This window comes from Numenius arquata, chromosome 15 (genome assembly GCF_964106895.1).
Source record: "Numenius arquata chromosome 15, bNumArq3.hap1.1, whole genome shotgun sequence".
Lineage (NCBI taxonomy): Eukaryota > Metazoa > Chordata > Aves > Charadriiformes > Scolopacidae > Numenius > Numenius arquata.
The window spans coordinates 17,344,110-17,357,045 of NC_133590.1; the positions used below are offsets into that span (position 1 = coordinate 17,344,110).

General features: G+C 41.7%; 1 protein-coding gene across 1 annotated transcript in view; it reads left to right on the forward strand.

The window, feature by feature from the left end:
• The window catches only part of INPP5A (inositol polyphosphate-5-phosphatase A), a 186,106-nt gene that overhangs the window by 87,649 nt on the left and 85,521 nt on the right, over positions 1–12,936 (forward strand). Inside the window, exon 5 of the mRNA XM_074158974.1 lies at positions 9,382–9,445. Within this exon, the coding sequence (XP_074015075.1) occupies positions 9,382–9,445 (64 nt within the window). The remainder of the gene's footprint in view (positions 1–9,381; positions 9,446–12,936) is intronic.

A 12,936-nucleotide genomic window follows, 5' to 3' on the forward strand; every position in this document is an offset into this window, starting at 1 on the left:
GATTTGTAATTAAAATGTTAAATCTCTTTGTGAAAGATGTCAATATCAAAAGTGATATTAAATATTCTGTGTCAGTGTGGTAGGTTACGTATGTATTATTCATTTACTTACCAGGCATGTTTATACATAGCTCAGATTTTTTGTTCATTTTTTCTTTTCTTTTTAAATTAGCTAGTGTCAAAGAATCTTTTAAAATTGAATATGATTTTTCATTTGCTATATTGATGCAGTAAAGAAATTATAAAGAGAAAGTAGTGGAGATGGATCATGTTAGCTGAAGATCACTCATTTTGTTAGTCTTCAGAACAGGAAGATGGAAGCTCCTGGGACTTCGGATTTTTTTTTTTTTCCTGAAAATGTACTATTGATGGTTGCTGTTAGCAGAGAGACCGCACTGAGGTATCTGTAAAGACCAGGTCTGCAAACAAGGTGGTTTTTTATGATGGTCTCTTGATTAAGCATCTAAATGACTTGAGATTTAGGTATCTTGGAATTTTTAAAACAGTTACTCCAATCTGTCATGTAGACAGGTCACAACCTTTTTAGAAACCTAAACAGTTAAACCCATTTGAAAATGTCTAAATCTTGGTAATAAGTCCAGACATAAATAGTACAAACTATAAAACTGTACATAAACACTCATGGATCAGTTTTTTTCTGAATTACATTTAATTCAACTATTATAAAAAATTAAAAAATCAGATTTTATTTTTTAGTTATTTGGATTTTTTTTAGTAGTAAATTTATAGTGACTATTTCTCTTGATAGTTCAATTGTTATTGGTGTCACACAACTGTTCTGAAGAAAGAAGAAGGAAAAGAGCAGTCGTAGATGTTAAAGGTATGTCTGGTGCTGCTAAACTACGACTTCACAGGAGAGATTGTGGCATTAAAATTAGTTGAGGGTGGTTAGAAATCACATCACATGTTCTGACAGCTCATTGAAGGTGGAAATGTGGAAAGTGTGAGGTTTTTCAGCTGGCACAAAGCAGTCAGAAGTATAACCTCACTGCCTAGCTGCAACAGTACGGCCGAGAGAGTCAGTTTGAAAAACTGGCAGGTCCATAAAATAAATAGATGACAAACAAAATAGGACTTTTTAAGTCAAAACCAGCATGTGGAAAATTAATCTAGAAATGCAGAAATACCTTTGCAGGTATGGTTCTGATACAATTATAGTAAACAAATGATCAGGATTTGGGTAGACCTAGTGCTAGATCCCCGTTCCCCTTCCCTCCCCCGCCCTCTTCCCCCAGCTGCACTTCTGCTATCAGCGGTGAATTAATTAGGGAACCGTTACTGGAGAAACTGGTGAAGATTCTAGCAATTGTGCAAGTGAGTTGTGGTACGACAAGGTGCCTCTTTACCACATAGCTATGTTTATATTGTGTAACATTGGTTTAGGTTTTATGGAGTAAGAGAGTCTTCAATACCAATCCTGCAGTGGTTTTACTCAAGTGAATAATTTTATTTGCTTAATGAGAGTTATCAGATGTAACTAAGCAGATATTTTTAATACAGACCAAGTTACACTATGCCGAGAGAGATTTAATTTGTTTGTCACTGAGTATTTGGATCCTGCTCACTTTTACACTGTATTAAAAGTGTAATTATTCAAATACTGTTGAGCTGAAGGCGATACCCATGTTTGAGATAGGAAGGTGCAGGAGCAGTGCGTAATTGTTTGGAGTGGCCTGCTCCGGGCTCCGGCTGTCTGCACGCCAGGTAGACGAGGCCTTTTGGGGGAAGCTCAATAGCAGTTTAATTGTATGTACTTTAGCTGATAACTCTAATTCAGGAAATGATAAATTGCTGGACACCTCATTTGTTTGCAAATAAAAAGTGATAGACTATTTTATAATGAGTTGATCTGTGTACTCAGCCTGTTTTTTTAACCTTGAATGAATAATAGACATTTAGTGCTAATTTAGCTATACTGGATCAAGTAGCCTATGAACAGAGTTGACAAGCATATACTTCAACATGGCTGGTTATTTGTAGTTAGCATGTCGGTCACTATTCAGATGTGCCGAGCCCACCTGCCCTTGTGCTGTGCCCTTTCTTCTCTTCACTTCTTGGAAAGTGGCAACTATATCAAAATTAACTTGTTTACAGCAAATTAAGGGCAGGTGTTTTCAGGATGTGTTTCTAAACTGCCACAGGAACCCAGGCTCACCTGTGGCTTGTTTCCTGGCACAATTGTGGAGTCGTTTTCCTGAGGCTGTGGCCTGTGGGGGGGCGGCCGGCTGGGATCTGCCTCAGCTACTGAGCAGCCCCGCGGGACGGGACCCTCCACACACGGCCCTGCCTGGGCCGGGACAGGGGGGCTGCGGGCCCAGCCGGGGGTGCCAGGCTGGGGGGGCCCAGCTGGGGGTGCCGGGCTGCTGGGCACCCCCGTCTCATGGCAGCCCATCACAGCTGGGGCCTGCGGTCCCCCTGGAGAGGCCATGGGGAGGTTGAACCTGTGCCGTTTGCCATGTCAGGTTTTTCTGTTTGAAGTCTCTCAAGCTTCATTGCAACATAAATGGTTGCAGATAAGGTGTCCCCGTATAGTACCTGATAACAGCGCTTTTATGTGAAATTATTGTCTTCCTGTCTGGAGTCGCGTCAGCTTCTCGTTTGCTGTGTTTCCCCTGACTGAAATGTGGCAGCTAATAGCCTCCATTTTACTAATGGGAAACTCATACGTGCGCTTGATGTTCGGGTTTATAAATATGTAAAATATTCTTTTAATTAATGTTAGCAAAGCAGGCAGGCAGTCGATAGTCTCAGGTGTGACAAGCTCGGTGCGGACAGGCAGCGCCGGACGAAGGGCTGGTAAGCGATAAGGCCTTCCTGTCAGCAGAGCCCCAGCCAATTAATATTCAGACCTCGTCATGTTCGATGATAAATTAATTCCTTGAACTATATTGATATAGTAGGTTAAACATTGAAAAAGTTGGGTTGAACTTTGACTTTAAAAATTCATTAAAGCTAATTATGGATTTTATGACTACATGAATTACAGTTTCTGTGTCATCATTGGCAATTTATTTTCAATTTATTTAAAGCAATTTTTATATATTAGCTGTATCACATTTAGTGAGGTAATGCAGTAAATGTTTACTCTGTACAGTAATTAAACTTCTATTCAGGTATTTCCTTTATGCATTAAATTTCCACAGTTGCAATGACGTACTTTAAAAATAAATTATGCCAATGGGTTGTTATAAAAAATTATAGCTGTTTTAATCTTCAGACTTTTGTGGCAAGATTGTTTAATCAAAGGAAGAGTGTTTTTAATAATGCCAGATGTGTAATCCATCAGAACCAATTTGTTTATCTTGCCATCACTACCAGTTTTTCCACATAAGTCTTGGCAGAGAACAACGAAAGAAATTTCCAATACTATACTTAGAATCATTCTGGAACCTAAATAAAAGCAGTGAACACTTAACTTCAGTCTACTTACAGGGAGAAGATATCTATTTTTTTCTCTAATAGTTTTCAGGGGGAAGACGCAAAGCTCTTCTAATGAACATACGCTGACTGTAAGTTAAATTTTGCTATCTGCTTCTACAGTTGGAGTGCAGTTCTGTACACGCACGTGGTAAGAACAGTCAGGTACTTCTGTCAGTCCTGAAAAAAGGCATTTTGTTACTAACAGTATTGCCCTGAGATAATCGCCTGGCCTTTCCAGAGGTCCTGAACGTTTCCGCAAGGGCTGTTCTCACAAAAGCCTTCAAAAGCCGGGATGTGTTTGACTGTGTACTCTACAATTAGTGGCTATGATACCGAAGGAGTTTCTAGGAGGTCACAAAGGAAATTTTCCCCAGTGTACCTGTAGGATTTTGTTTGCAAGTCTAACTGTTTTTTATGAGTGTTCAAGCAGAGGTGTTTAGTTATAATGTGCAGGGGAGACAGAAAAATAATTGGCAACCAGTTTTAACATCCTTATGCATCTCTGAGGAACTTGGCCAAGCTAAAAATTACTATTTTTCATGATTGTCCAATCTGACTTTTTGCCTTGATGCTTTCTGCTCTTTTAATTAGGGTGTGTATATATATATATTCATACCTATTTACAATGCTTAAAGGCCTCTATAAAGCAGAATGTGAAGAAATTTAAATAGAGCCACCAGGGGTGTCTGTGGGGTATTTCTTCATGGCCAGGGATATTACTTTGAATTGTCTATGGGCTTGCGGGAGTAACTGGGTGACTCACGCTCCAATGAAGCCCTTTCTGTTTCGCCAGCTCCTGGCTTTGCCAGCAGGGCAGAAAGCATCCGGCTCATCAGTGGTCCCCACGACCACCTGAGGTCGAGGGCTTGTGCTGATCTCCCTGGACTTTGAGAAGCTTCTGGTGTTCCTGAACACTAGGTGGTTTGATGCAGTTACAGACCCAAGGGCTGGCAAGTTGACCTGACAAACGGAGAACTTTCTGATCTGAGTCAACCTGCGAGCTCTTCATCCACCATGCTGCAATGGGGCTACTGAAATACAGGTCCCATGACTAGTCTGTCTGCAGAGTGCTTGGAAAATGGAGCAGAGGCGGCTGCGGCTGCTCCCTTCCCCTCGTCCTGGTAAGACGTCACACATACAGCAGAGTGTGCACCATCTCCTGTCCATTCCGTGGGGCAGGACCACTGCGACTGGGGTTCAGAGTGGCCAGCAAGAGATTGTCCACTGCCTCTGTGCCTTCCTCTCAGACATGGGGTTGCTTGAGGTGAAAGTCAGCAGATTGATCCGTTCAGGGGATGACTGCGGCACTGTTCTGGAGTAAGAGCTGTGGAACATGCATCCTCCCCGGCTGTACAGAAAGTGAGGTGTCAGTGACCCTCACTGTGTGCTATTTTTCAGGCTTCTGCCTTAAAAAGACTGTCCTAAAGAGGACTTAGATATTTGCAGATTTGCTGATTTGCTGTTCTGCATTCGCTAACATAGATGTAGCGAATCAGAAATAATCCGTAACAAAGGGAGGAGGTGAGGTACAAACACAACTTCTGAGGTTGTGTTGTAGTAGAAGCACCTGCTTGCAGGTAGCATAGAATGTGTGCTAACAGCAGAAGTAGTCAATTTCAACAATCTTAAAGTGGAACAAATAGTAGGTTTTTTTCTTTATGTTTGAAATTTTTTAAAGTTGAACTGTTTGGGGCGGTTTATAATTTGTAATGTATTTCTGTATTGTATTACTTAGATACTGTATGTACTACAGCTACTGAATGTGCCAGTACTTCTTTTTCCAAAGAATATTAAAATTGTAAATAAGAAAATAAATCAAAGTTCTAGACTTTCAATTAGTATCATTTAACTTTATTGTTAAACTGTCATTTTATGAGAAATAAATTGAATTAACATAATTTCAACAAAAGGGCCTAGGCATTAGGACCTGAAAGAAAGTTTCTTTTTACTTACATTTCATTGTGTTAGGGCAGTGAATTATAACTGCACTCCATCATTTTTACAAGTTAACATTTATGTACATAAACCTGATTAAGTCTATAACAATGCGGAAGATAGTGATAGCCGTAATTTCCATTCCATTACAGTTTTGCTTTTTTTCAGTGGTGTGTTTAGAATTACATGGTCAAAGCCTATCTTAATGTTAGCAGTATCAGTTCCTGAAACTGTCCGGTGTTACTTAATCACTATCAGAGATTCTTTGTGCGCAATTACTTGACACTCAGTGCTACAAATGTAGACTATCAAACCAAACCTTTTATGCATAATTCTTCAAAATTACTTTTTAAGAACGAGATTAAAGCTGTAAGTCAAGCAGTGAGCAAATGGGGATACTCAGAAAGTTGTAGCTTGAGCACAAGTGGCAGTACTATTTTTAATAGAATTGCGGCGTCTGAGTAAATCATGGTTTAGAGCATCTTGATTCTTCTTTGCTTACTTTGGACAGGAGACCCCAAAGGTCCCTTCCAGCCTGTGTAATTCTGCTGTCCCAGATTACGAGAACAGGAAAAGCTCCCTTAAAAGCAGTGTTTAGATGTTATAGGTAGGCTGAGTTGGCCACGTTACTGACACAGCCCAGGATTTCCCTTTCCAGGATCCCTTTTTCATTTGCTTCTGAATTTTTCAGACTTGATTTGGGATGATACCTTGCAGGTGCTTGCTGAGGCTCATTTTATTTTTCTTCTGAAGACCACATAAAGAGCTGAAATAAGGCTGTATCCTTATACTGAGTTCTTAAAGAGTAATATTATATAACAAAGTGTTATCTTTATATAAGTCAGATTTTGCCCTGTGCATTGAAGGAAGAGATGGACCTGCTGGGCAGAATTCAGAAGGAGTAGGAGTTACTTTTAAGGACAAAAATTGAATTTTACCTGTAGCTTGCATGTGTTTTTAAGACTTCGATCTAGTTTTAATTCTCGAAGAGATAAAATACATTTTTCTCTACAAAATAACCCGCCTCTCTGTAAACATATTGTTTTGTTGTATGTTTAACTGTAAATATATTATTTAGAGTAATCTCCTTTTTTTAAAATTGAAAGGCCAGAGTACAGTGCAAGTTTAGCTTGAGATAGCAGCATTTTCTATTGCTAATGACAGTTTCTTCAGTTAGAAATTAAATATCAGGTGGCAACGTTTTTATCTCGTATCAGGATTTATTTTTTTCTGGCAGTGTGTCCTTGTTGCAGGATAGTTAACCTTGAGTCCTCTACATGAGTGTCTCCTGCATTTTCTTATTTGCCTCCCCCACGTTATAAAAAAGCCAAGCAAAGGCCTAAAGGAAGCAGACTGGGTCGCAGGGAAGTGTGCCCATCAATTAAATGTGTGACAGTGTTTTCTGTTGGATGGACTAATATGTCAAGGAGATGGGCAGGACCTCATGTTTGTGCTTTTGACAAATCAGCAAATGTTTAATCTCTGGATGTGCAGCGTCTCATAAATAATGCAGCAGTCACTGAACCAAAACACCGCTCTGCCAGGAGGGTCTCTGTCGTTAGAGGGGTAAAAGACAAAATGAAACTAAATCATCCTTTTTGTTTAATGCATTGCTTCTTTCCTCCTTCTCAGTAAGACTTTATCCAGTGGCAGGCTGCTTTTTTTTCCCCTCTCAACTTCTGTGGAGTGCATCAGATGTGTGTAAAGGCTCATCAAGTTCTCATTTATAATTTATACTTTTTTTTATATTGCGCTATAAAGTCTGTTTGCACTGCTTTTCCTTTCTCAATTGATTTTCCTTTGCTCTCTTCTAATATGTAAATTTGCTGTCATTAACTGGAGGAAGACAGCGTATGATACAACTGTGAAGAAGTAAAAGCAAGCAGGAAGCTCACAGTACGTGTAGGTGAAGTCTTGGCAGCAGCCCCAGGCCCTTCGCCAGCCCCTGCAGGGTCTGCAACCCGCAGGTGGGCACCCTGCTGCCAGTGTGTGACCACGGGCACTTTACCTGCGTGTTCGAGAGCCACCTCTGCACTGAGTGGTCTCTTGCACTTCAGATGGTTGTTTCTCTCTTTCACTGGCAGAAGACACTGTGATTGCAACAAGCGTTGTTTTCCCTCCCCTGGGATGGTGTGTGCTTGGAGCGCAGTGCCGTCGGTGCCATCAGTATCCCTTTCTCAGCCCTTCTGTAAACTGGATCCCAGAAGCCCGAGAGTGGGTAGCTGGGAAATGAGGGATATGTGGTTATTAGATGTGGGAAGCTTGGAGGGGATTTCCTCGTGTCTCATGGGGGCTCCATGGCAGAGAAAAGGGCCCTCATGTCCACAGGAGGCTGGTGGCCATTCTCACCCCACACGCTGCACTCTGCTTGCTCTGAAGATGCCCCTTGCGCTCTTGTCCACGCTGGGACCAAAGCGCGTGTGCCTGTGCACCAAAGGGGTACGCTTGAGTGGTATCCTGAACACAGATGCTTTCTTAAGTAATGGACTGAGGATCAAGATCTCAGAAATGGTCAGAAACCAGGAAATTACTGAAGTATTTGTAAGGAAGAGCTACTAATATTTTGCTGAATATGGGTGGACTTCAGTTTGCTTTTAAAATTGATTTGCTGAGATGGGGGTTTGTTTGCTTTTCTGAATGCAGTAGGGACTAATTCTGTGTTTTCACTGAATTTCACTGAATTTTTTAGAGTTGGAAGGGACCATAAGGATCATCTAGTCCAACTCCCCTGCCGAAGCAGGATTGCCCAGAGCATGTCAGAGCATGTTACTCAGGGCTGCATCCAGGCGGGTCTTGAAAATGTCCAGAGACGGGGACTCCACACCCTCCCTGGGCAGCCTGTTCCAGGGCTCTGTCACCCTCACCGGAAAGAAGTTCCTTCTCATATTTGAGTGGAACCTCCTATGTTCCAGCTTGTGCCCGTTGCCCCTCGTCCTCTCACTGGCAACCACTGAAAAGAGTCTGGCTCCCTCCGCCTTCAACCCGCCCTTCAGATACTTATAAGCATAAGCGTTTACTTGCCTTACTCGGTCACAGACTAATAGCTAAAACTGTAACAGAATTCCATAGTTGGATTAGGTTTGAAAAAAACTAAAGAGAAAGTTGCTCAGGACTAGATCAGCAGGATTTAGAAGTCACATCTAAATCCGAACAATAAACACATAGTATTTTATTTTCAATAGTAATTCAGATTTTTCATGTATTGTTGTGGGCACTAAACTCTGCTTCTGCTTGTACTTAGAAACACATCAGTTATGCATATATATATATATGTATTCAAGCATCTAAGCCTCCGCTAGATACCTTTACATTCTTTCTCTTGGGGCCAGCGCCTTGTGAGAGAGCACTTGTCCCTGTGGGCTTCACACCCAAGGCAGGAGCAGCAGTTGGCTCTGGCGCGCAGAGATGGGCATGCTGCTCTGATCAGTCATTATTGTCACCACACTTTCGGACAGGGAAGGCTGTACAAGCGTGTACAAACATCCCCAACGCTCCTGCTGGATTCTGAGTGCTAGACCAGCTCTGCCACTCGGGAGGAGGATGGGGAGCCTGGGGCTGCTCTCCAGAGCTGCTGCGTCTCTCAGCCCTGCCCTTGTCTCTCTGCTGCGCCGTCTCCAAAGGTGTTTGTTCTGCTCTGAAAGCAAAGCAAAAGTTGCCAGGCTTTTATAAAAGAATTGTGGGGATGCATTGGGTGTTCAGAAAGGTGCTTGTCTGTGTTACTGATTGCATTCATCTGTTTGGTGTTTCTAAAAGCACACCTGGTAATTGTGACCTTACCGTGTTTAGTCAGCTGTTAAGGATCTGCTTTATAATGGCTTATGAAACTTCAGAGAAGCAACAAAGAAAATAAATATTTTTATAAATCTTAGAAAATGTAAAAATTAGTAATTTTATTTATTAGTATTTAATTTCGTCTCTTTTTTTAATTGGAAAGGATGGTTCTTTTTTGGTTTTAGTTACCCAAGGAGGATATTTTTATAATTTATTTTATTGTTGTTTTTTACAGGCTCTAGGAAGTTTTTACTTTCTTCATGAATCTTTGAAAAACATCTATCAGTTTGATTTTAAAGGTAAGCAAAGGAATTAAATGTTGTTAATTGTCAATTGGCTTTCTATCTCCAGGCAGCTTTTCTGCCGTTGCTTCTGACAGTGGTGCCTCTCAGTTTTTCCATGATATGCAGACTTCTGTATAATGCATGCAAGTCTTGATGGCAGACATTACTTTTCTTACCTTTTATAGACCTCTTAGAAGAAGTCGATGGACCGGCCACAGGTTGGAAAACGGTGCATTAATCATTCCTGTGCAGATGGATCTTTGGATCCGTAGACATCCCTGATGATTTCAAAGGAACTCTGAATGGGCACAGGGTTCTTCCAGGTAGATCAGATATAGGACCAAGACTTTGAATGTCCAACAGTGATGGTCATTTTGCAAAGCAGCTGAGGTAGATTTATGTCTTAAATTACTTTGGAGCAGTGCAGGTCAGGAGGAGGGTGTCATTGTTTTTAACCCGCATTGATCCATCAGGTTGGAGGTCTTGCTAAATCTCAGAAGTTTAAAAGTAATGCTAGGCTATGTACATTAAATATTGGAAATATCATAGAAAATTATTGAATGCTTCCTGAAGTGTATATAGAAAAGATTATGTAAAATTTATGTTATTTCAGTGGAGAACTGTCTTTATATTAAATACAAAAATCTTCTGAGTTTCATTTAGCTTACTGAGCTGAATCACATTAATACTACATCTAGCATCTCATTAATTTGAGACACTGTTGAAATGGTGGTAACTATGGAGTGAACTAATGGTCTTAATTATATAGATTCATTATTTTTGTTCTCAGTAGAGACAGATTCTGTCTGCTTGTGTAATTGGGGGTACAGGGTCTCCCTTCCCTGAGATGTTTGCATGGTACAATCCAAGATTTAGCCAACATAAGCCCTCCTGTCATCATCAGGTTCAATGCTGAAGGAAGATTTTAGCTGTAATATCACAGTTCAGATTTTATTTCTGAGAGAGCGGGCTGGAAAACTCACTAGTATCTGCCCACCTAATTCCTGTGCCCACGATTTCGTGGCACCGGCGCTGTCAGAGCAGCCGTTCTGCTGTGAATTCCACCTGATGTTCCCTCCCGCTGGGCATGGACCGAGGTGTCCTGCTCCAGGGACATCTGACAGAGTGAAAGTACAGCTGGTTTAGGAAAAGAGGAGCTTTCTGGGTTTATTAATCATTGATTGACAGCTTATTCGCTACTGTAAAGAAAACGTAAGAATTTTTTTAAAAGTGAGAAAATGGAAGGAAAGAAGAGTAGGGGGGGAAATTCGGTATAAAAGAAATGAGCAGATACTTGTTCTAGAAAATAAACACTTTAAATGTTTAGTGCTTCATTTTGGTCAGCAAAACCTGAGTAAAGCCAGGTGAGGTGTGAACCACGCACCTAAAGATGTGTTTGACCCAGTCATCACTTGGAAAGAAAAAGTTTAATAAAAGTCCAAGGAAAGCAGGTGCTACACTGAATCGGTGTAAGTCACCCTTTGCGCGCTCGGTGTCGAGCAGGATCAGTCTCCCAGTGTCGTGTTTGTAAAATGTGGCCCTGAAGGTTCCCATCTTTCAGGGGAAATGTAAAACTTGCCTCTTCTCTCATGGCTATTGACATTTTCACAGTGTATTAAGCTCTTAAATCAGAGGAAAAATCCAAATGGATACAAACATTCTCTGCACAAAAATCATTATGAAATTCTGGTTCTTCTCAAAAGCATGCAAAAAAATAGATGTTCATATACAGTTCAATATTCTTGAAACATCACTGTGTCTTTTTGGAATTCGCTGCACAGTTGGATGTAACCGAATACAGTCTTTGGAAAAAAAGATTGTCTGTTTTTCAGTTTTCAGGAAGAGATATTTGAGATTTAAAATGAGAACAGTTTTCTCCTACAACCTCACGTATTATTTGCTACAGCACAGAAGGTGTTGAACTGTTTTTACAGTGGTCAGAGGTCCAAAAGTTTGCTTATAATTTAAACTTTTTACAAGATGTGTGTTCTGAAGGGCCATCACCCCACAGAGGGGTTTGCTGATGGGGTATTAGGCCAGTTTCAGTCTCCCTCTTCGATTTACAGAGAGTCTCCTTTTCTCCGCTGTGAAATCAGAAATAGTGTAGAAGTGTGTTTACTCGGAGGTGCACGAGGAGGCTTCTTTCCTCCCGCATGTGCTTCTCAGCAGCCATGTAAATGAGTCGCTGGTTCATATTGAGCTTTGATGTTAACGTAAGTTGATGGTAAAGTTCCTCCTTTCTGCCAAGTGCTACCTTTTATTTAGGTTCTCACAGCAGAAGCCTTCGGTCCTTACAGTTCTGCCAAGTGTTTTCTATATCCCGAATGACATCGGGATCTTTTCGCTGATGCTGTTAAACTTACTGAAAGAAGCACATCCATCCATGATCTACTTAGAACGATGCCACATTAGTTTATCAGGATATTTGTCTAGTCTTCCTGTGGGAGCCAGATCTCAAAGTGTTTGGCACATAAGGAGTGATACTTCTCCCCCCCCCAAGATACATTGCTACATTACAGTAAATGCTTCCTCAGATTATATAAAATACTTTATCTAGACAACTTAAAGTGACAAGTCTTTATAATGCTCGGTGTTTTCACCAGATATCCAGTAGAACCGGGCAGATCAGGGCTCTTGATAATAGTTGTTTTGGAATTTTTCTCTTATGCCTTCCCAGTCAGAACTCAGTCCCTTTGGGTAGTTCCAGCACAGTGGTAGCTGTCAGAGCTGCCCGAATTCCTCTGTGGGAGGAGTGTGGTACGTGAAGTTGGGTTCTCACCCTTGGACATGACAGTACCTTGCCCTGGTCAGAGAGAGCCAGTACAAATAATAGCATAGCAAATAATAGCACTCCCAAAGAGTGGTGCTCAATGGATTTAAATCCAGCTGGCGGCCGGTCACGAATGATGTGCCTCAGGGCTCAGCGTTAGGACCATTTCTGTTTAATGTCTTTATTGATGATCTCGACAAGGACGTAGGGTGTATCATCAGCAAGTTTGCAGATGACACCAAGTTAAGCAGGAGTGTTGATTCCCAGGAGGATAGGGAAGCTCTACAGAGAGACTTAGATAGATTGGATCATTGGGCCAACAGCAATGGTATGAGTTTCAACAAGGGCAAGTGCCAGGTTCTGCACTTGGGCCACAATAACCCCGAGCAGCGCTACAGGCTTGGGGAAATGTGGCTGGAAAGCTGCCTGGAAGAAAGAGACCTGGGGGTTCTAATTGACAAGCGGCTGAATATAAGCCGGCAGTGTGCCCAGGTGGCCAAGAAAGCCAACGGCCTCCTGGCTTGTATTAGAAATAGCGTGACCAGCAGAAGTAGGGAGGTGATTGTGCCCCTGTACTCAGCATTGGTGAGGCCACACCTGGAGTACTGTGTCCGGTTTTGGGCACCTCAATCCAAGAGAGATATCGAGGTGCTGGAGCGAGTGCAGAGGAGGGCGACGAAGCTGGTGAAGGGCCTGGAAAACAAATCCTATGAAGAGCGGTTGAAGGAGCTGGGAC